At 39.2% G+C, this 23,277-nt stretch overlaps 1 protein-coding gene across 2 annotated transcripts in view; it reads right to left on the reverse strand.

Annotated features, from left to right (window-relative positions):
• Nucleotides 1–913: 913 nt before the first annotated feature.
• Nucleotides 914–23,277, reverse strand: part of dhrsx (dehydrogenase/reductase (SDR family) X-linked) — a 41,846-nt gene continuing 19,482 nt past the window's right edge. For both annotated transcript variants that reach the window (XM_042495263.1, XM_042495262.1), the window contains 4 exons: nucleotides 15,070–15,171; nucleotides 13,109–13,316; nucleotides 10,876–11,083; nucleotides 914–5,531 (listed from right to left, as the gene is read on the reverse strand). In XM_042495263.1, the coding sequence (XP_042351197.1) occupies nucleotides 5,352–5,531; nucleotides 10,876–11,083; nucleotides 13,109–13,316; nucleotides 15,070–15,171 (698 nt within the window). In that variant the 3' untranslated portion in view covers nucleotides 914–5,351. The remainder of the gene's footprint in view (nucleotides 5,532–10,875; nucleotides 11,084–13,108; nucleotides 13,317–15,069; nucleotides 15,172–23,277) is intronic.

The raw sequence follows: 23,277 nt of genomic DNA on the forward strand, positions 1-23,277 counted from the left end.
ACAACTGTGTGGGGGTGAATTTTACATAACTCACCCCTTCACATTTTATCAAGGCTTAAAGTTAAGCATAATTAAGGGTGGAAATTTTTGAGTGACGGGCTGTCAGCTGACAGTGTCTTGGGTTTCTCATTCAGATCCACCCCTCACTCCTACACAGGGCCGGCGTCTCGCCTAAATCACTTACGGCTCCAAAAAACCAAGATGTTGATGGCTGTTATCCCAGACTCAATGCTTTAAAATGGAGTGCACAAACTAATCTGTGACTCTACAGTTGCTACGTCCATTATTTTTATGGTCTCTGATCGTAAGTGATAATTGAGAGGGATTACCTCCATATGAGTCTATACATTGTTTTAGGAAAGTCCCGCATTGTGTATTTTTAAATTTAGGACCATCAGTGGTAAATAGTGGTCAGAATCTGATATCTCAAATAGGACAAACTCAATTGTGACCTGATAGTAAATGTGTGTAAGTATCTGTGTATTACCCACATCGTGGGGACACAACACTGTTTTCAGAATCACAATGTGGGGACTCACCTTCCCTTTGGGGGCCAAATGCACCTCCCTATGATGTACATCATTATCTTTTAAAGTGAAGACTTGAGCTGAGGTAAAGTTTAGGTGAGTAGTGGTTATGGTTTGGGTAAGTCTCCAGAAAATGTCAATGTCATGTCCTACGTAATGGAATCACAACTCTGTGTGTGAGTGTGTGTGTGTGTGTGTGTGTGTGTGTGTGTGTGTGTGTGTGTGTGTGCATGTCGGCGTATGTGTGTGAGTTTCACTGGTGGATCTGAGAATATCTCCAAAGTTCAGACTGCGCTCGAGGCTCGCTGTCTCATGCTGCGTGTCATCAGTCTGACAGTTTCTCACTCACACACAGTGTAAAGGACAGAGAGCCAGAGTGGCACAATGATATGTTTATTGAGAGGCTTTGGATAATAGAAAAGGTGGTGGCTGCTGCTGGAATGTCACAACCATTGACAAAAAACATGGACATGAACTCCCTTATCTAGACACACACACATACACACTCACACACTCTCACAATGCACACAAACTCGTCACCTCCATCACTCCCAAAGAGAGAAAAAACTTACGGCAATGCACAGGACGAGACGATAATCACAGTTTCTATAAGCTCATTTCTACATGAAAAAATTCACAGTTACACATATATGAGGGAGATTTTTTTCTTAGGCACGGCAAAAGCAATAAGATGTGTGTCTTAACAACAACAAAATAATGATAAAAATAAAACATTTTCGTCCATTTAAGTCCTCAGGGGGGAGGCAGATTGACTGAATATTTACACTGGATCTGAAGTGGGAACATATGCTCTATATGCAGCCCGCAGGGACGCAAGTGAAAAGGTTGCACTTGCAGCCAAAGGAGAAAATGGTATAGGGGCATAAAGGTGAGATGTGTTTTCTCTTACTACCAGCGTAAGGACTCAGTCCATCTGTTCAACCCCTGTATACATCTTTATATTATCTCTCTTCCTATACATATACACATTTAGGATTTGCAGAACTTGGGACTGAAACATTTAATATAAATGTAATCCCACGTCAGAAAGAAGAATGGCTATTAGAACATTTTCAGTCTACATACAGCTCCACTGGTCAACGTCCAGCGGCTTTGAAATAATCATATACGAGTAAATCACATACAGACAATATCACAGACAAGTTACTTGAGCTGTTTTTTTGCTCTTTTTCTATATTCAAGTTCAGAAAGTTCACTGTGTATTCTTGTCTGTATAGAACGCTTCAGAAGTAACGGTAAATATATAACAAGGTAATCATTGATAATTTAGCAGCCCTCTTCTGATACAACAAGAACACCAAGGCTCACACTCCTCCTTGCCTTGTCTTTGGAAAGCCTTGTGCTCAGATGGGAAAGACGGCTAATGACGTCCTCCGTCTCTCCCCCTCAGGTATCATTACTTCTACTGTGGCAGCTGGACTGTGAAAACACGGTAGCTCTTTGACAGGATGTAGCCCAAAATGGTACTTTTTAAATGAGCGCTGCTGAGTAGTAAGCTGGTGTTTTCTTTTGTGTGAAGGGAAGCGAGCGCATTTGTTTAAACGGGCCTAGGTTTTGTTGTTTGTTATTCTGTTATTTAGTCAGTACCTTACAGTAGCTTCGGGGAACCATACAGTCAAACAAGGAAGCACTGAGGCGATAAAACAGTTTGTTTCCGAGCAGTTTGACAACACTGAGTAGAGGAAAAGGTGCTCGAGAAGTGAGGAGTATTGCTGGCATTTAGAGTCAATTTACACAAAACTTCTACACCAGAAAATAACATCAAACTTAGAATTTCAAACATGAATTCAACTCTCTTTTTAAATACACTAAGCATTGTGATATTCGCAAACTAATGTTAAGTCAAAAGTTTTACTGACACTGTTTAATTTAATCTTCAACACACAGGGTCCTGACTGGCTCACTGGAATCATTTTTTTAATTTTGTGGGAAAAACTGACCCGTGTACCCTTGCCCATCCCTACTTCAAATATTGAAAATTGAACTGATTGGACAGGTTTGAGTAAGCTGTGACATGTTTTCCTGGTGTTATGCTGCTTTTATTTCATATCAGTTATTGTAATTATCAGCTTAAAAGTCGTAAGCATGGAAACCCTCTCCTTGTCCACCATACACCCCATATGACATGACCGCAGCATTTTTCTAAACCCTTCAGACTCTGTATTTCATCAAAATGAGCCAAAGATGCCTGTTACATCTCAAAGGCTCCTCCACAAAAGGCCAGGAAACACTTTTCTTTCTTTTTTTCCACAACTGGCCCCTCAAGATTCAACAATCTATTGTGTGCTGGTCAACTGTTCAATGAAGCATTCCGGCAATCACTGTCAACTCATAAGTTTATGTCATCTGTCAGATTTACCAGGTACTTCTGTTGAAGAGATCTTCCACAGCTAATCATATCACATGGACTGTACTGACAATGAGTTGTAAATAATGGAAGGAACTCCACTATTTGCAGCATGGATGTGTTACTCACAGGGCATTACAAGAAGTAGTATGGATATTTACCATTAACTCGGTTCGCCTGGGGTTAATCAACATCGCTTTTACTGCAAACTTTGCTGACAAAATCCTATGATTGAGTTGACAAGGAGTGCCTGAACACACCATTAGTTTTTATCTCTGAGTCTAGACCTCATATAGTGGGGGAGGACCTGACCTTTTAGAGGGCTGCGCCCTTCACAAGATTTAGTGCCCGACACATCTTCAAACTGCTTGAAAAACAACAGAATTTTAAATTTAACCATTCATAATGATGCACACTAAAAACATCTTTTTTTTTTACACATGAAGACAGAGAAATTTTGAATTCCTGATATTATGGGTAACTTGAAGCTGGTATCTTTTTCATTTATATACTTTTACTTTCTTGGGTTCCTATTCTGAATGTCTGGCTCTGTGCTACTGGCTGAATTAGCTACCACAGTGATACTATTGCTTCACATACGGTAACGATTGCTGGATGCTCAGTGGCAGTATTCAAAGCATCAATATACACATACAGCGATGGGGATGGCATGTGGGGCAGGTTTTTTTTTTTTTTTTACCAAAACTTGTTAATTTGAGATCAAACTTTTTCATCTTCACAGCTAAAATGGTTTATCACAGTGGAGATGGCATTATGGCGCAGTGTGTGTGTGTGTGTGTGTGTGTGTGTGTGTGTGTGTGTGTGTGTGTGTGTGTTTTCCTGCATGAGTAACAGACATGTTTGTTTGCTGTGTGCTTGTTTAGATAAGCCTGTGCCTGGATGTACAACTTCCAATGTTTCCGTGTGAATGTGTGTGTCAGCTCAGCAGATGGAGTTTGATTCTCACCACTGGGAAATCTCAATCCCACAATGCACTGGGAATGGCGCCAAATGAGGAAACGGCAACAGCAGCAATGAGGAACCAATCACAGTTTAAATACTGGGAGGAAAATAAAGTGCTTTCCCTCTCTCTCTCACTTTGTCCAGTGGTCACCATTGTGCTATCCGTCAACATGAATTGGGCCGAGAGCACGAGTTAAGTCTTAACTCATGTGCATTAAAACACACACGGGTATCACAGACACAGTAAAACCGATTAACACAGATCACAAAGGAAAATGGGGACAGAGTAGAGCAGCCGTTGGTTCCCTTTTTGTTTCTGAGCAGACAAATGCGGACACAAACGTCCGAAAATCCTGGCTTTAGAGAATGTCAACAGCACGAAAATTCCCCAGAACAAAACCCAATGTCTCATCACTCACAGGTCTATGGGGGGAGTTATTCCAAATTTAGGCCTACTTTTACATGATATCTCAGTGTCTTGTCCCAAATCCCTTGATTGGTTCGTCCTTAGTTGGATTGCTGAGCCGTGGAGAGAGAGAGAAGAGAAGTTGATTTCCCAGCGACTTCATGAGAACAGCAAAAATTCAACTAAAACACAGCTTATAACACAACTACCAGCAGTTAGCATGAGGATGTAGCAATAACCAGTAAAAGCCCATGAATGTACCAAAAAATGCAGAACTGCAGATCTGTTCAATTGTCATGACGTGTGAACGCCGACTAATGACATCACATTCCCCCGCCACAGAAAGGTAGGTTTAGACTTAAAAAATCAACTCATTGTTGTGGTGCATGAATGTGTCTGTGTGTGTGAGTTTCTGTTTGTCTGTGTGCTAGGGCTTGACCGACATGATTTTGAAGCCAGTGTACAACCCACAAATTCAACTTTTGAAGTGACCCATCATTACGCCCAAAATGCATTTTAATTGTATGCTGAGATTTTTATTTTCAGGATGGAAAAGCCTCTAAAACAGCATTTAGTTCACTGCTGGTCAGACTAATGATGTTAAGGCAGAGTGAGACAGGTGTCTTTGCAGGTTTTTGAAAGTGACACTGTGGAACGATTTCTCGGGCCAGACATCAGGTTAGTTATGACTAGGTAAACTTAACCGAATCAGAGATGGATGACAACTGATATCTGTTCATAACTTAATATCAGCTGCCTAGTCTCTATGACAGCAAAATGATATATCGATAAAACCCTAGAGTGTGTTTGTGTATGTTTGCTTGCTCATAGCGAGAAGAAAAAAAAAACCATCCCCTGTAGACCTTCTTTGGCAGGTCTGAAACAAAAAGGGGGTCTCCACTCCACTTATAACCAAGCACAGTCCAGCAGTGGATTCTGAGACTGTCAACATAAATCGCTACAAACACCTTGATGTGAGGTATGAACGGGAAAAAAATACTGAGAAAAAAAAGAGAGGGAGAATTTGGTCCAAGTCAAGGGTCTTTATCAGATGGTTTAGTCCAGTAAGACGTCCTTTCGTCCCATGCTACTGCAGGCCCAGCAATTGGACGCTGGTTTCCCATAGGCTCAGCTGCAGCTGGGGATCAAAGGTCGGTGGCGTAGTCATCTCCTTGCGCCCATTTACCCAGTAGCCCCCCCCACACTCCCCCTCCAGGGCTGGTGACAGAGCAGCGTGCAGGACAGTGGCAGCCCCCTCTGCAGGTGTCTGAGGAAAATACACACACACACAAACAAACACACACACACCTATAAATATATATGAATACATACAAATATACATTTTTTAAGATACAAAAACATTAAAAGGAATTGGTGTGACTGCATGATGACAAGTTCAACAACAAGTTAGAACTGCAAAAAACAAATTGTATGTGTGTGTGTGTGTGTGTGTGTGTGTCTGTACGTGTGTGTGTGTGTGTGTGTGTGATTGAATGCCAGAGGAGGGCTGATGTCACTGTATGTTAGAGTCAATGAAAACAAGGCTCAGGGTGTGTGCCCGTGTGTGAGTCTGTGTGTCTGTGTATGCCTAAGAGTGTGTGTGCAAGAGTGTTAGTGTTGATGCATTTTAACAATGATCTCAGTGTCAGCTGTGAGACCAGGAGCAGGTTTCAGAGCAGAGAGGGGATCATATCCTGCAAGCATCAACAGTACACTTGCATACTTTGTTTGTGAACCAGTGTGTGTGTGTGTGTGTGTGTGTGTGTGTATGTTTCTCTCTCTCTCTCTCTGTTGTAGTACTCCACAATAATTCCAAACATGAATTTTAATTGTTCTTCTAAATGAATTATTATTTTTGCTTGCAGGGCTGTATTTTTCAGTACAAGTGACGTTATGGGCAAACACAGCTTTTACTACATTATTCATGTTGCTGTGTGTTTACACATTGAGAGGTTTTATGGAAAACAATTGCTCTTGGTGAGATGAAAATAAAACAACTAATTTCTATGGCAACAGACAAATCCTTTCTTTGCTAATTTTGTCTGATTATAACTTTCCAGTTGCAAAAGTAAGCCTGCCCTTGTGTTTTTCTTGATTAAAACTTGTCTAGTTGTGCTGTAAGGTTATTGACCAAGAATAGGGAGAGTGTGTGTAAGAAAGCACACTTTGATGGCTGAACTTAAGAAAGTAGAACAACTGTATATGAGGACCCACAGCCATTCAGAACTACAGGCATCAGTAATACTCACTAGGGTGGACTTGCAAGCTATATTGCATGCAGAAACATATTTGCACTATACAAACTTTGAAGAAAATATTGTGACAGTAGTGATAACACTGGCAAAATGTTAGCCCTAAGACAAAAACAAACAGAGAAGGCATCAACTTCTGCTATTTATGACAGCAAGGGGTGTCTCGTATTTGAACTAAATGAAAAGAACTCTATTTTAAAAATATCACTCAAAACTATATGAATCTCAATGTAAAAACAGTCTTGTCTTTGCCTGTTTAAAGAAACTGAGACAAAGTATTTAGAAAGATGTTTTCTGATACTCAGATATGATGGCTGTGATCAGCATGTTGGCCTCTGGTAAAGCACCAGGAGAGTGACTGTCAGAGTATTGAATTCTGTAAATGTTCTACTGGTTGTCTTTCTCTTTTTACTAAATAACAACATTACTGTCAATCAGTAGCTGCCGCACAGTACAAGTTCTGCTGTGATTTTTCTGTTGCCAACAATACCAGCCAAAGACCATTTGCAGATGAATAATTTCCGTCCACTAAGTCTGATGAATACTGATGTGTTTGAAAAGGTATTTGCAATACGTCTTGAGAGAGTGGTTTCATCTTTAATTCATGTCGATCAAGTGGATTTCATTGCTGGCCGCCTCACCTCTAGTACAAAGAGGATGCTTTTAAATACGATGTCAAAAGCGGTGCAATTCAACGTCCAGCTGTGGTGATGTGGATGGATGCTAAAACATCAATTGACAGGATAGAAAAGCCATATTTATTCCATATTGAATACTTATAATTTGGTTTTGGCCCACTGTATCTACAGTGGGATAAGGCTCTCCTTTCACTGGCCATAGCTAAAGAACTTCATAGATGTCTTTATATTTCTGGCTTGATGTACAATTTGGAAGAACTCACTATTAACAGCTGGAGGGAAACTGATTTTTAATAAGGTTTGGCAGCAGAAAAAATATTACTAAATGGTGTCAATTGCTTTCTGATGGCAATAATATGGGATTTAATGAACTGAAAATGCAGTTTAATTTAGTTGATGCCCATGGCTTTCAGTACATACAGTCAGAGGAAGATACATCGCTGAAGGCATTACCTTTAGACATAACAACTGCTGACATAAAAATAGAGAGGCAGTGAGTTACAAAGAGCTTTTAAGTTTTCTAAACTCTTGTCAGAAAGTTTTTTCTTGCTATTGCATAAACATAAGATCACTCTCTCACCACAGATTAAAATTATTAATCAAACTGTGTTAGCAAGGTACGTGGAATAACAGCATCGGTGATGCACAGACTAATCGTTCTCGCAGCAGAGAGGACCATACTTGATCACTTGAAATTGAGAAAACCAAATTGTTTTGACCTGGAGAAGTGGCTTACAGATTATTTTGATTTAATATCAGTGAAACGAGCAGCCACAGCTCTTCAGGAGAGGAATAGCAGTCTCACAGACACTTGGACTCTAATCAGGTCATCTCTGAATATTTTTCCCATCAGTTAGATCATTTTCTCAGTAGTCAGTACGTTGATGATTTGTTCTAATGTAAAGGGTATTACTCTGCACTGCTTAGACACCCCTCTTCCCCAACTTTCCGTATGTGACTGCCTGTTGTTTCGTGAATGTGTCTTGTACTTCACAGGTATTGTTTTTATCCTTAACCCTCATTTAGTTCACCTGTTGCTCTGCTGTATGTGACTGAACCGCTCTGCTTGCCAAGAATACTGCATTTTTTCTGCAATATTCACTCGTGGTGCCAAAAGACTGCTTGTTTAATCAACTTTTTAAGAGCATCACATTGCTAAGTGAAAAATACTGATCATCTTATTAAAATGCAATGTTTTTCTGAAAAACGTTGGGTTCTGGCATTGGTGTGGATGCCACTTGACACATTCCACCCACCCAAACACATATTCTGAATTCTGAAGTCAGAATTATGTCAGTGAAATCAGATTTGGCCATTAAATACAAATGTTTGTCTCCTCAGTTTGTCTTTCCATATTAAGTTTTATAGTTTGAACAGGGCTCAGCATGTTTAGTGTGACAGTGGCATTCATGTGATATATTAAACATGCTAACAGCACTAACAACTGATCACAAAAAACATTTATTAATGAAACTAGATATTGAACAAAAGTTGCAATTGACTCAAAGGATCTGCCACGAATGCTCTACTATCAGACACCACAGGACAACCCCGTATCCTGTGTCCATCCCTCAACAGGTCAAAGCCAAGTCCACAGTGGGGCCGTTTATCTGGCGAGGCAGAGATACAGGACCTATGGGGTACCCTATATTCCACAGATGCTCGATTGGACAGGGATATGGGGACTTTAGAGGCTAGGTCGATGCCTTGAGCTCTCTGTTGCATTATTTAATCTGTTCCAGAACAGGCATAGAAGCAGGACCACTGAGGTACCTGTATGTACAACATATGAGGGAATGTACTTGGTCTGCAATGATGTGTGGGTCGGGGGTGTGTGTCAAGTGACATTCACATGAACATCAGGACCCAATGTTTCCCAGCAGAATATTGCATTGTAGTGAAAAGATCAATTTTATTCTCTTATTCAGTCAGCGGTTTTGATGTGGTGGCTGTTTGTTGTATTTTGTATCTACCGTCCTGATTGTCTTGGTCCTGTATTAATAAAGTACTCTGTCTTTTTATTCCTCACCTTCTTTGTTCTAGCCTTTGGCTCTGCATGCTCCTAAATGTTAAGGCTCTACAAAAAAAAGTTGCTGTAGTGGTGTGTGTGTGTGTGTGTGTGTGTGTATTAATGATTACATGCATGAGTTTGTGTGATTAATGTGTTTGTGTATGTGGGGCAGAACCATCCCAGAGGTTGTGCTTGGAGGCAAATGCCTGTGACAATTGCAGTTTGGGCTCAAATACCACACACACACGTCTCCTCCCATTAAATCCCAGGGACATTAACAGTAGCCTGTGGCCAGCCCTTTAAGCTAAGCAAGAAGCGTTTTAAAATATAACACAGTGAACAGCCTGCCTTGATTTTAAGTAGCACTTCCATTTCCAGTGATGTGGATAGAGTGTGTGTATCTGTGTGCGCATGAGTGTTTGTGTTTCATCTTGTATAATAAAATCCTGAACAATGTATGTCTTAATGCAGCCACAGTTCCTTCACAGGATGAAAGAGAACAGACCATTTTGACTGCAGAATTACAGTTTTTTAAATGTTGAACATATGACTGTTTGTAGGAAAACATGATTCATCGTCGCACTTTTGCTACAGAGATCTACACTTGACACACAGGTTTAATTGTACAATGGAAACCTCATGTCTTTTGGCTACAAACTCGTAATGTGTTTAATCACAGCAAAAGATCTGGAGTCCAATCTTCCAGCAAAAAAAAAAAAAAACAACTTTGCAAGTTTGCAAGGTTTGCAAGTCTTTCACAATGGAAGCTGAGAATGGCCATGCTTTTGATTATTTTTTAAATGTCATGATCTCAAGATCACAAGTTTTGATATCTTGTAATGATTATATAATCAAACCGTTATATCATAAAAACAAAAGGTGGTTTCCTCTTATTACTATATTTCTATCAGGAATCAGGAGTGCCATACCAGTATGCATATGATATCATGACTGTAGCAGCTGATTGAATCTGAAAATGTCAGATCAGGCAGTAGCCATTATTGATCGACGCATCAGACTGTGCATCAACCAAGGTCTAACAGTTCAGTAACGAATCCTTCCCAGCAGTCACAACAGCGATCTTAAAAGCTGAAATCACATGTCATCAGATGAACCAGAGATCTCCATTACTATCCAGTGATCTTGAGAAGAAAAAAAAACATTTTATTGTAATAAATTATCTTGATATCTCAAGACATCAGCCATAATTAAGCTCATAACAAGAAAATGAACTTTGTTACATTGAGACAACAAAATAATTAACAGCATTAAGAAAAATAATTGTCAGCACAGTTGTTCTCGCTTCCATGTTTCACAGACCTTGAGAAAAGACACTGCACTAATAGAAACTTAACAAGGACAACTGCAGATTAAACTGTAGTTTGAGGGATCAAGAAAAAATGTAAGTAATAAAGATTAAGGCATTGATTATCTTAAAACATCTCTGTAACCATAAAGTAATTCAGTCAAAGGAAAATGCACAGTGTACAGTAAAATTAATGAGGAAAAAAATACAAGTCTAAAAAAGTTTATTTGTTAAGTTATTGATTTAAAAAATGGTGGAATGGTGGTCAAACTAAAACTTTATTTTTCCACAGATAATTATCAAGTGTACTTTAATATTTATATCGTGTCTGCTTTGCTGTCTCATAGGATGACATAAATCAAATGTGTGAATAAAAAAAGATGAAGGTCAGGACAGTGTTTTACCCTGAAAAGCAGGCCAGCAATGATGCTCTGTGCCAAGCAGAGGGGTGTCCAGAGGTGGCGATAGAGCGCTGTATCCACCATGCCAGGATCCACAGCACTTGAACTCAGTGGGAAACCTCCACGCTGCAGCTCCTGGTGGAGGTGGGAACTGAATAACAGCTGGGCCAGCTTACTGTGACAATACGCAGCATGGGCTGAATAATGCTGGCTGCAGAGAGAGAAAGAAATAAACACTGTCAGACTGTTACAATACAACCATGAAATGAGCCTCTGTTTAAATGTAACAAGAAGAAAAGGAAGGTAAACAGCTGTTGTTTTCAGTTTTGTTCTGTTTATTCTAATAAACTGTTGCCACAATAGGCAGTATTTTTCCACGTCCTGCTGAACAAGGCCAAGTTCCTCTTACAATTCTAACTTAACAAGACATGTCTGATTCATCCGCTCAACTGCCAAACAAGGCTGCACAGTGTCACTGATGTGAAGCATCTGAAACCAGACATCATTCGACTAGAGAGCAGTGCCAGCAAATGATCAACAAGTTTTAGTCCAGCTTGCACCAAACATCTGCAATAAAAGTAAACAGCAAGAGCACTTTTTATTGCTGATTTAGCAGGAGCAATGCACAATACATATACTGTACCAGATATATGTAGCTAAAAGCTAATTTTCATCTCTTGTGTCTGGGCAAAGGCCATTAGTGATGCATAGGTTACAGAAACAAAAATTTGTTATGGTAAATCACAACATTACACTTTGTAAAAAAACACAAGAGATTTCCAAGCTGACATTCAGTACCAATGCTGCCCATCTTCAGTGTCTCTACGCCAAATGACTCACCTGATTGTCAATAACATTTTCAAACTAAGTGTAAAATGTTGCAGGTGTACACATGTGTGTCATCTACAGGAAAAGAAAGTATCTAAAAAAAGAAAGTGATTTTCACACCTGCCATGTAGTAACTGCTACACTGGGGTTTCTTTTTCATTTTTATCATCTGCTGTTTATGCAGTTTGCGCTTGTTAGAGGATTAACAGCTCAGATTTTTAGCTAGCAAAGTAATTTTAACATCACTTTTGTGTCAATGACTTTAATGGCATATCTGTTGATTCACATCGTTGATGCAGAAACTCTCTATAATATTATACTGAGATCATAATTACGTGTAAAGCTTTTCCCTTTGAAACACATCTGTGAAACAATACTAGACTGTCTGAGTATATGTACACTTGAGGATAATGATGTTCCACTTTATCTTTTTTATTTTAGCAGGTGGTGCAAGTGCAACATGTAAAGCCTCACACTCTCTCTCTCTTACACACACACACACACACACAGCAAGTTGTAAAATCTGATTTATTCCTTTTTTAGCAGCTCTTACATTTTCCCTCTTGTTGACAACACTAACGTACTGTGTGTACATGTCAGTTATGAGACTAAGCTGTTCCTGTGACTCTCTTTACCTTTACAGTAGCCAAGTTTGTCAGTTACCTACAAGGCATTACATCAGGGACCACAAAACTAAGAATCTTAGTTGTGCATAACTTTTAAGATGAGGGAAGAGATTTGAAAGAATACCTTTTTTTCTGTTATCATCTAAGGACCCTTGAAAGCATTACTAAAACCCTGCCAGCTATTACAGTGGAGAACTGCATTTAAAAAAAACATAAAAAAAAAAAAACCAATTAGGATACTTTACATTACTTTTAAGACATTGGGATTGGCTGAGCACACTGGTATGTGCCTTTGCCCGCCCACCACAAGGGTAATGTAACAACACAATGAAGATATTCAGGCTGCTAATGCTTCTGGACAGCAGTGCTGCTAACTGGAATTATACCGAGCCAGTTGGAGCCAACACTTGGCCACTAATGCCAAGAGGAAAATGAGACACTTGTGTTGGTGATGGCAGCACAGAGGAGGTACAGGAGAGGAGACAATTTGGGATTTTAAATGTTTTTGCAACAATCAAATAAAACCATTAACGGTTAATTCTTGTTTAGTACAACGATGGTATTATTTTTGTACTTTTGTACATTGGGGTTTGTTTACATCCTGTCCAATTATCTAATTTCACCATGTTCCCAGATCTTATCGATTAACTTGTTCCAGTGTTGTTATTACTAAAAGGAATAATAGCATGATATCATCATAATGATAACATCACTCTTATCATAAATGTTCTGTGGTATAATATATAAGTTTTCAGAGTTGTGATGTGTGTCCATGAACCTACCAGCTATTTAAATCATTTAGTCTGATCTCGCAAATGCTGTGTGCGGAGGAGGAGACGTTGACCACACGCGAGAAGTAACCACATTTCCCAGAATCCTTCAGAGTGTCCAGGAGCAGCCAGGTCAACAGGAAGTGGCCTAGGTAGTTTACGCCAAAGTGCTGCTCAAAGCCATCCTCAGTACGGCCTTCAGGAACCAGCATGACACCCGCTTGACACACAAACACAAACAAACACATGTATATAAAAGCACACAAAAATACATTTAAAATGGAGATGTAATGGTGTTGAAACTGGAACCAAATCGCGAAAGTAGAAATTATCACTCTGTGTGATCAGGTCAAAAATTGACAAAGCAGCGCTCCAAGTAAGATATGAATAATTTACAAACACTGTCTCTCTCTTTCTCTCACCTAAACACACACAAGCGTGCACCACAGTGCTCAGTCCTTGTCTCTGTCCTTATATAGACTGGTATTCTTTATTTAGTTAATTAATAAGTTAAATTAATTTATAGAGGTAATCTACCTCAGTTTTCTTAAGTTTCCAAAGGAAAAAAACAAAGGTTTGTACGAAACTATGGTTCAAAAATGGAGGTCTGAACCAAACTGTGAATTTGGAAAATCATTACACCCCTACTTTTTTAGTGTATGAAGTTAAATGTATACCCAACAGTAAGTAACACCAGAAGGACACTCATAATGTGAAAACAGCCCATACTGCACACATAGCCATGAATAATATCTCTAATAAACTGTACCACAGGGGTCTGTAATGTGTCTGCAGTGTTCAGGACGGAGTTCATTATGTGTGATAACAACTGTGATCTGTCTTTAGTGGCTCATCCATGGCTGATTCATCAGGAAGAAGACAGATCACACCTGTGGCCTGAACACGACATGCTGAGATTGAGAGTGCATGAAAACAAGCTAGCAGGTGAGCAAAGAAGTTGGAAATGTAATTTTGTCAAAATATAATATAAGAAAAGAGAGCTAGTTTGAAGACTGACAGTTTCAGGATCTCTATAGTCCCTTTCCCATTGGACAAAAAGGCCCACTAACACTCATTACCATCTGGATTTTTTTTATTTAATGGGAAAGGTTACAATCAATATTCACTCCAGGTACAAATGACTGTGCACTAGGTATTTATCGGTCCAGCTTTGATTGGTGGTGATGTAATCAGACATTCGGGTGACCACACCAATCCCCCCCTACCCTTTTGCAGCGCGATCGTCAGTAACTTCTGCAACCCTTTGTCATCTCAGCCACAATTTCTGTTTAAACATCATTTTAAATTAGTTGGTACTGAGTTTGAAAGAGACAGATATGAAAAAGAAGCAACCACTGTAACATTTTCACTTGTCTTCATGCTGCTACATGTTGTTAACTAACTCTGTTTTCTGGTGTGTTCATGATGTTGAAGATGACACAACAGAACAAAAAAAACTCGAATAATGGCAATGGGATAGAAGTCTACCGTCTTTCTCTAGCATTGAGAAAACTGCAGGTTTAAAAAAGCCTGCATATATGCACTAATTGCAGTGGAAAGGGCTAAGCAGTGTGTGAAAAAAGTATTCAGCAATGTCAACTTTAATATCCTAAACCATGTTAAATAACATGAACTTTTAAAATCACTTCAATCGAACACATTTGAAGGATGAAGTGTGGTGTCTTTGAGGGCGTACTTGAGCTCATCAGATAGGGCTGTGAGGTAATATAAGACATAAAATGTTGCCCTAATTGTTGAGCCAGCCTGATGGAGCATATGCAAAACACAGTACTTGCAAAAACACTAAAATATACTGCATGTAAAAGATTTTTTATGGAGCTGAGTTTAATTCTTTAAAACTTCTTAAATTCCGTCAGCTGACAGCATCTAAATTACACCCCTGTGTAGAAGATTTCTGCTTTTCTCACTGGACTTTGTTGTTATGTAGAATACAGCCCATTAACTCAACTCACCATTATTGACCAGAATGTTTAGCGGCAGGTCCCGCTCCTTGAAGCTCTGCACAAACTGACGCACTGACTGCAAAGAGGCTAGGTCCAGTCTGAAGAACTCCACTGGAATGGACACACACACACACACACACACACACAAAGAGACACACACATCAGAGCCATTGTAAACGGATTATTTCTGCTGGCCGTTTTGGCTGTAAGACATCAAAGAGTGTATTAATCATCTCTTACAGCGGGCTCAGTGGGTTCTTAAACTACAATACTGGCAGCGCTATGCTTCTGTTGCTCCAGCACATTATTTCGAACCTAATACTTCTTTCTGAGCGCCATCAAAGCTTAACACACCGTTATATCAGGTCTAATGTACAATAAGACACAGGTATGACAGCAATGCCCAGGAGTTGGTATCATCAGAGCGTGAAAGTGACTCTGTGCAAGTGTAAGTGTCTGTATACTATATGCAGAGAAATACTTAAATATAAAGAGCTTGACAGACAGGTCACCTACTTAGCATAATACGCAGTGTGTTAACATTCAAGCAGCAATATTATTGTAATACCTGCAGAGGTATAAGACAGTAATTAAATGAGACTTCCCCTTGAGCTGTCAATTAATTATATGGGATTTCTGTCAGTGTCATCATGTCATTCCCTCGTGTCAGTCATGTCACTGCTCCAACCTGAGTGTCATACTGAACTGTCACACAATACTGACTTGAGATGTCACATTTTTTACTACTCTGGCACCATGTTTGTGTCTGACTAAGAAAGCAGAGATTCAAACTTACTTTAAAAAATGCTAGGTTGAAAGCACAGTTTTGCAAATTCAATTCTACAACTTATACTGTTCTTTAGCTCTGAAGCTTTGCATTTTAGATTTTTTTTTTCTTTTTTTAGTCCTTCGCTGTCTCTTTCTGTCTTCCCTTTAATTTGCTATTGTAATAAATGAAAGTAGAGATGTTCATCTCTGTTTTTCCCAGCTGTGTGTTTCCTTCTCTGTTGGCGGAATGACCTTCCAAAATCCACAGGGGGCAGAGTCACTCCTAATCTTTAACAGTAAATTGAAAATCTCATTTGATCAAGCAAGGCTTTAAATTTCGACCCTACATTCTCCTCTGTGTGCACATTACACAATCTCATTTCATCTCTTAGCACTTCTCTACTAGAAAAACAAATTCTAAGACTGTAAAAATACTGCATGCGTGTGCATGTGTGTGTCTGTGTGTGTGTGTGTGTGTGTGTGTGTGTGTGTGTGTAATTTCAACGTCAGTGGCACTGGTTAGCACCAAATCACAAAAAACAACACTTACCAATCCCTCATCAAAAACATAACCGGAATATAAATGCAGTGTGGCAATATAAACACAGTGAGAATATAAAACACACTAACTGAATGATGTTCCCTTGTGCCATATTTCAGGTTTGCTAATGAGTGCAATGTTTGCAACGGCAACAAGTTGAGGTGTTTAATTTGAGGTTTTTCCTTGGGCAGGCAGAGGAACCGTAGAGTTATAATACTCAAAGGTGGCAATGTTTTCCTTTCCAACAAACTCCCAATAGGAAGGTGACAAGGGGTAATATTTTGTATACAAGTATCAAAGAGAGGAGCGTGAACAATAATGTGAAATGAGGAACCAGGGGGTCATTCCTGGATCCTGCTTTTTTTATATTACAGTAATTATGTCATATTATAGCCCTCAATCCAACGCAAACCCACAAAACGCATGGTAATTTCAAGATGAACATCATCCAAATATGTAAAGATCCTTGTTTCTTGTTGGGCTCTGAATTAATTTCACACTGCTGCCAAAGTACTGAAACAAGGGTCAGCAAACCTGTTAAATGTATCTTGTGTTCACGTGTGTCCCTTTTTTACCACTCTGTGTCCCCTCTCAAAATTTGTTGTTGCATAAACACAGCACAGACAGAACTTTTAATTATTTTTTCCTCAGCAGCAGTTTGTGAAGTTTGAGTCACAGGGTGGATGATTGATGTGATGATTTGGTCAGAGCTCAGCAGATGAGGACGATAGATGAGAGGAGGAGCTGCTGTAGAGGCGAGTGAATGGAAACTTTTAGACTCAGCATAATTAACGAAAGTTTCACTGTCACTATGCCTTCTGTTCTGCTCCGTCTGTACACAGAGTACGTTCTGCACCCCAAGAGTGTGGAGAAATGCATAATCGAACAGTATAGATATTCCAATAGCACTACTAATGAACGGTCCAGCTCCAAAAATATTAAACCAACACTTGGTGGCAGATGTTTTGATCGTGGTGGGCCGCCACAAATAAATGTATGTTTCTGTAAATGTATGTGGGAAAATGGTGGCCAAGGAAGTAGTAGTGGATGCGGTTGCTCCGGTGAACAAGCTAAAAAACAGGCAGATATTCTGGCAGGCGACAATCACTGTAAAATGTCGTCAGTAATGCTCTGTCCAGTTGCAATTTGCCATTAAAAAAAAACAAAAGCAGTCAAATGTTGCTTGCAATCATCATTTATGTTAAATGCAGTAGAGTCATGTTAGATTTGAGCCAACACTACCAAGTCGAAATTAGCACTACGTAAGTACATAGTATACACAGTGTAATACATGGAAGTGTACTAACTGAAGTATTATAATCAAGACAAAGGTCTTTCCACCATCAGGAAAATAATATAATATTCCTCCCTATAAGTGCAATGAGCCTGTAGAGGGTCAAATAGGCTATACTGGACAAAGTCAGGAAGAGGACCGAGGCAGGAGAGTTGATGGAGCTGATAGAGAAAAAAGCCGCCGTGACAGATGAGAGTACAGCCATTACTGATGAAGGTCTGATAGCAGCGTTATCTTCAAGCCATGCCACTCACCTCCTGCTGAGGGTTTGTGTGTGTGTGTGTGTGTGTGTGTGTGATAGAGAGAGGGAGAAAAGAACTAAAAGAAAATAAAGACAGAAAAAGAGAAAGCAAGTGTATGCACTTGAATGTCGGTAAGCACACCTATATGTCAGACTGTGTGTGCATTTGAATTGTGTACAAGCGGGCAAATATGCCAGACCACAGGAAGATATTGTACATGAGTGTGTCTGTGTGTGTGTGTCCTGCCTGTCAGTCCTCTCCTGTCCTCTTGAGTGGACTCCCTTGGGGCCAAGCCCTTTCAGACAGGCCAGTCATATCTGGAGAGCCCACTGGGGGTGAAATGCCATCGATCTGGCGTGGGCCGGCTGCCACCAGCCCTCAATTAAGACCCCAGGATCTTCTATAAAGCCCAGCTTCCTCGACTCGAACATACTGACTGTGTTTTTATGACAGAGGAATTACTTGAAACTGACAGCAGGGACTGTCTTTGGAGACACACACATGCTGTTTAAGACCCACTGGATTCATTCACAGTCTCCATTTCTAATTTATCATTATTATCATTTCAGCTGAATATTAAATTAAACTTCAAACTGCAAATTACACAACTACCTGCTAATGTAATTGCAAAGGGATTTTGTAATGGTTGAAGTGGTTTTATAAAAGACATTTTCTATGGCATCCTAGATGATCATTTTGACACTTTAAAGCCATGAAGGAAAAAAAAACAAAAAAACAGAAAAATCATACATTTTACTGTTGTTTGTCATATGGGGATCTGCGTAACAGAACTGTCTTATCTGTAAATTGTATATCATTTTACTGTTAACAATTTCCTGTTACCACTAGACTTGATTGTTGTTTTTTGTGAGGGTTTTTTAATGCACTTGCACTTTCCTCCATTTCAAATGGATTAAACCCTATAAAAACATGCCTTGAAACCATTCTCTTGTATTTTCTTTTAAAAAAAAATCTGATTGACTAGAATATATTGCTGTCACTTATGTACTCTGTACAATCATTTTTAGTTTAATGACATGACAAAATTATCTTATTTGATAAACAATATACACAGGTATACATAATCAGTTTGCATAATAAAAAACATGTATTGAAATCACTTTAGTCTTATTGCTAAATTAATATTTGTGGCATATCCCTGTTGTTGAAACAGGTGGGGGAGAGGATGACTGCTCAAGGGTAGAGGGAAAACACTTAGCTCGAGTTGTGCAAAATTTATAGTGCCGTGATTTTAAAGTGTCTTCGTCCTTTTCATCCTCAACTACCAGAGACAGAAACTGCCACAGAAAGGTCTCAAAGGGATAAAGGTTTGATAAAGTAGTTTTATACTGAATGCAGATTTAATAAAATATATTAAAGGTCCCATATTATGCTCATTTTCAGGGTGATACTTGTATTTTGGGTTTCTACTAGAACATGTTTACATGCTTTAATGTTTGAAAAACACTTTACTTTTGTCACACTGCCCATCTGAATAAATATGTATTCACGCTCAGTTTCTAAATACACAGAATGTGTGCATTTCTCTGGGAATTGAGTGTTTTGATACTTTAACAGTGTTTTACAGCTGATATACCTGCTTTATAATAAAAATGACATAGATATCTGACTTTTAACACTATGGGACCCTTAAATTCCATTTCCAATCTTAATTGTTCATTGATACATTCTGTTCATGTTCAATCATGTTATTACAGACAGATTCTGATATGTCTCTGTAGGAAATGCACAGATGTAAATAGTAAAATCAATGATGGCTGAATTCCATTTAGCTGCTCTAGTTTCAGACTCCTGGTATTGTTAATGCAGGATTACCGTCACACTGTCTTGACTTACCAGTAGAACACGATTCATGATTGTCATGTTTGATGTTTGTCACAACACTTGTGCTTTTTGTGTCAAAATATCTGCAGTGAAAAAAAGGTGAAGGGGCCGTTTTTGTTATTGTTTCCCCCCCTTCTACTTAACTGTTGCCTAAACAACAGATTTTTTGCCACAGTGTGCTTTTTGGTATTACTTCCAAATAAAGACACTTGAATGCACCATGTCACATTTGTGACTTGTGAAGCCTTGAAGGGGGCAAAAGTCAAAGGATGGTTTCATGGAAGAGTAGAGATTTCTAACCCTGCTGCAGAGCTCATGGACCAACACCTCCCTTTCCCCCTCTTGGTTTTCTGTGCTACACAAACAGCTCCATCTCAACCAGTTGCTCTTTGTGAATGGAAAAGCAGACACAAGAGAGTTATGTAATTGCATCTGTAATTTTGAACACTGAATATGATTAGAAATGGGTCCTGCCACATCACTGCACAGTCAGAGTCACTGTAGTGCCACAAGAGACAAAAATAAAAAAAAAATAAAAGCTTGTTTCAAATGAAAATCCCTCAACTATTCATAGCATTCTTGGGGTGAAAAGAGCCCCCTAACTACCTAAGGAGGGAACGTAAAAATGGCCTAATAAATAATACAAAAAATAATAAGAATTGGTAACATTAAATGTATATAACAAGAGAATGTGTGCACGAATGTTTTAGCCTGAAAAATTCTGTGGAAAGTCCCTGAACAATTTTCCAAGTCGAAACTATTTGAACTAAATATTTCAACAGGCACAGCAGTTCAGACAGTGACCTGAAACATCTTGTGCCACTTTCTCAGTAGTTCATCCTGTTTCATCAAGCTTGGTGCAAGTGTGGTTCGATATTGCAAAAAGGTACAAACTCTTTTGTTCTTCCAGCCAGGCTTCAACATGGGACAGTAAACATCCATGAAAATCTCACTTTTACACGCTCTGCTGCACTTTCACATATGAGCACAGTCTACACCCTGAACAGCAGGTAATTAATATGTAAGTCGGCTAATGCCCATGCCTCATACTCCCACATCATAGAACAAGAGTTCAATCTTCGTCTTCTCTATTTGGTATTTGGTTCTTTGCAAAAAGGAATAACTTAAAAAAAACAATTTTAAAAAATGATGAGGTGTGACCTCCTGCTTCTCTTACCATAAATCCCCTCTCTCCACCTGCCTTTAACATGCATCTTGTGTCCTGAATGTGACTACAGTAGACGTGATTAAGCTGGATTACAACTAAATCTGATATTAAAATGCATCTCAGGTAAACACATAAAATTTTCTCTTTTGCTTGCTAGGAGGCAAGAGATCTTACATTCCTTCCAAGCTTTAAAATTCGCATTCAATAACTTGACAAGTCATATTTGGCCGATGCTTTACTGTCAGAGATCTAACGACTGTTTGGATTGTAAAGTCTTAATGTATCAAACATTACTGTCCTTCACATGTGTTTTGATGATTTGTTTTAATAATTTATGCAGTGAAAACAACCAGGCCCTCCTTCAGGAGGGACGAAGGTTACAAATGACCCCAGCCCAAGGCCTTATTTATGTCACTGACAATACAAGTTACATGTATTTACATGATAAATAAATGAATTTCTATCATGTGCACACATTTCAACTTGTCAGCCGATACCCCTACTTACAGTAATATGGTGTGGTCCATCTGAATGCGTGGGTCAGATGTGAAGAAAACACAGACGCTGCTAATGCAAAGATGTGTGGCGAACTGCAACCTGACTCGCTAATTCAAAATGCCTCGCCGAAAATCCGAGACTCAAAAATGAAAAGCCAGATTACAGAGAGAACAAGAAGACGAAGAGAGTAGAGAGGCAATGCCAAATGTCTGGCCCAAAAAAAGGAAGAGGCACCAGGTATGAAAGGCGGAGCTGATGGTGAACCTGCTGTTGCGGGCTCAGATTTAAGTGAAGACACAGGGATCATGTTAAAAATCAGACCTTTGTACCAACAATGACATGCTGACTTGTCAGGAAGGCGGCAAAATAACGCTCCAAAATTATGCTAAATTTTAGCAAGTGAAGAAACGACATTGCTGTAAATCCCAATGGCTGGCCTGAACTGTAAAAGATGATTGTCAAGTCATGAATTCACCAAAATCTGAAGCCAGCTGTAATCTTCTTGTATCACATCGTGCTGCAGCCTCTCATCTACCCTCTCTCCCTCTCTACAATAGTCTAAATAAAGAATGAAAATACTAAAGATGAATGGAGTGCCCCGTCCTAAAGTAACCTCTTATGAGGTGACAAGGATTTATAAATAGTTTCACTTTGAACTTCCCGATAAACAACACAGTGATATCTAAGAATATTAAGTCTGGGCATCGTGCCAGTGTGAGCTCCTCTAAAGACATTTTCATTCAGCTGATGTGGGAGAGAGGAGGCTGGCTGGTGCCCCAGTCAGCTCCAGCATGTTGTGTTAAAGGGATGATAAAGTCAAGACTGCTGTGCATCTAAATCTGTTTGTACCTTTATACAGTCAATGGTGTGTACTGTAAAGCACCAATACAAATAAACACACACATACATATCAAGTATACACACGCAATAGCTCAAAAATAATACACAGACACTCTCAAAAGGTCAGTGTTTCATGATCTTTCAGCTCGGAAATGTCCGGTTCAATTACTTTTATGAATGAACTAAATAAAAACAGAGGCGACTAAAACTGATGTTAATTGGAGTGAAAGAGCTTAGGTATAATGCTAACAGTTTTTGTAGGGAAGGGAGCAGCTGGGTTACCTAAGCGAGAGAAAATGTAATGTGTGTTAAGTAGACACACACACACACACAGGTTGTCCTGCTTCACACTGTTAATCTGGGTCCATGGTTTGAGGCACAAAGTGTTACTTTCAAGTGCACCGTGACTAAAGTTAGTGGACAGACAGCGCTGCCTTTGGCAAACATACAGAAATACCATTTGTGTGTGTGCGTGCGTGCGTGTTTATAATTTAAGGTAAAATGCTTTAAGCCTCATTGACTAAAGCCCACTTGCAGTCTAAAGTCATTAGCATATTTCCACAGGATTGTAATCAAGGTTTTCTAGGGACAGTGCCTCTGTTACCTCAGGCAATACACCACAACATGACACCAAATGGGATGAAAAACACCTTCACAACTTTACGTAGAAAAAGGAAAGCAGTAAATCCATATTTATGAAAAAAACTATAAAACAAAAACAAAAGCCTGTAATATTATTATTGTATAGTGACTGGATTCTTGGACATGGTTGAACTAAAAAGTAGACACTAAACTGTGGTGATTCTGATTGTAATTTGAATTATATGTATAACTATGTACATGTCGAAATAAATGTTACTCTTAATCAGGTCTCCCTTGCCCTGGATATCTATGAGTGTTGCTACAGCTAATATTGTATGTTGATTTTAGTTGATATAATAAACGGAAGCACCTCTAAAGCACAAAAAAACCATCTGCGGCATCACCACAATTTAAGTCTATGAGCTGAGCGGGAACTCGT

This window comes from Plectropomus leopardus, chromosome 10 (genome assembly GCF_008729295.1).
Source record: "Plectropomus leopardus isolate mb chromosome 10, YSFRI_Pleo_2.0, whole genome shotgun sequence".
Taxonomy (NCBI): domain Eukaryota; kingdom Metazoa; phylum Chordata; class Actinopteri; order Perciformes; family Serranidae; genus Plectropomus; species Plectropomus leopardus.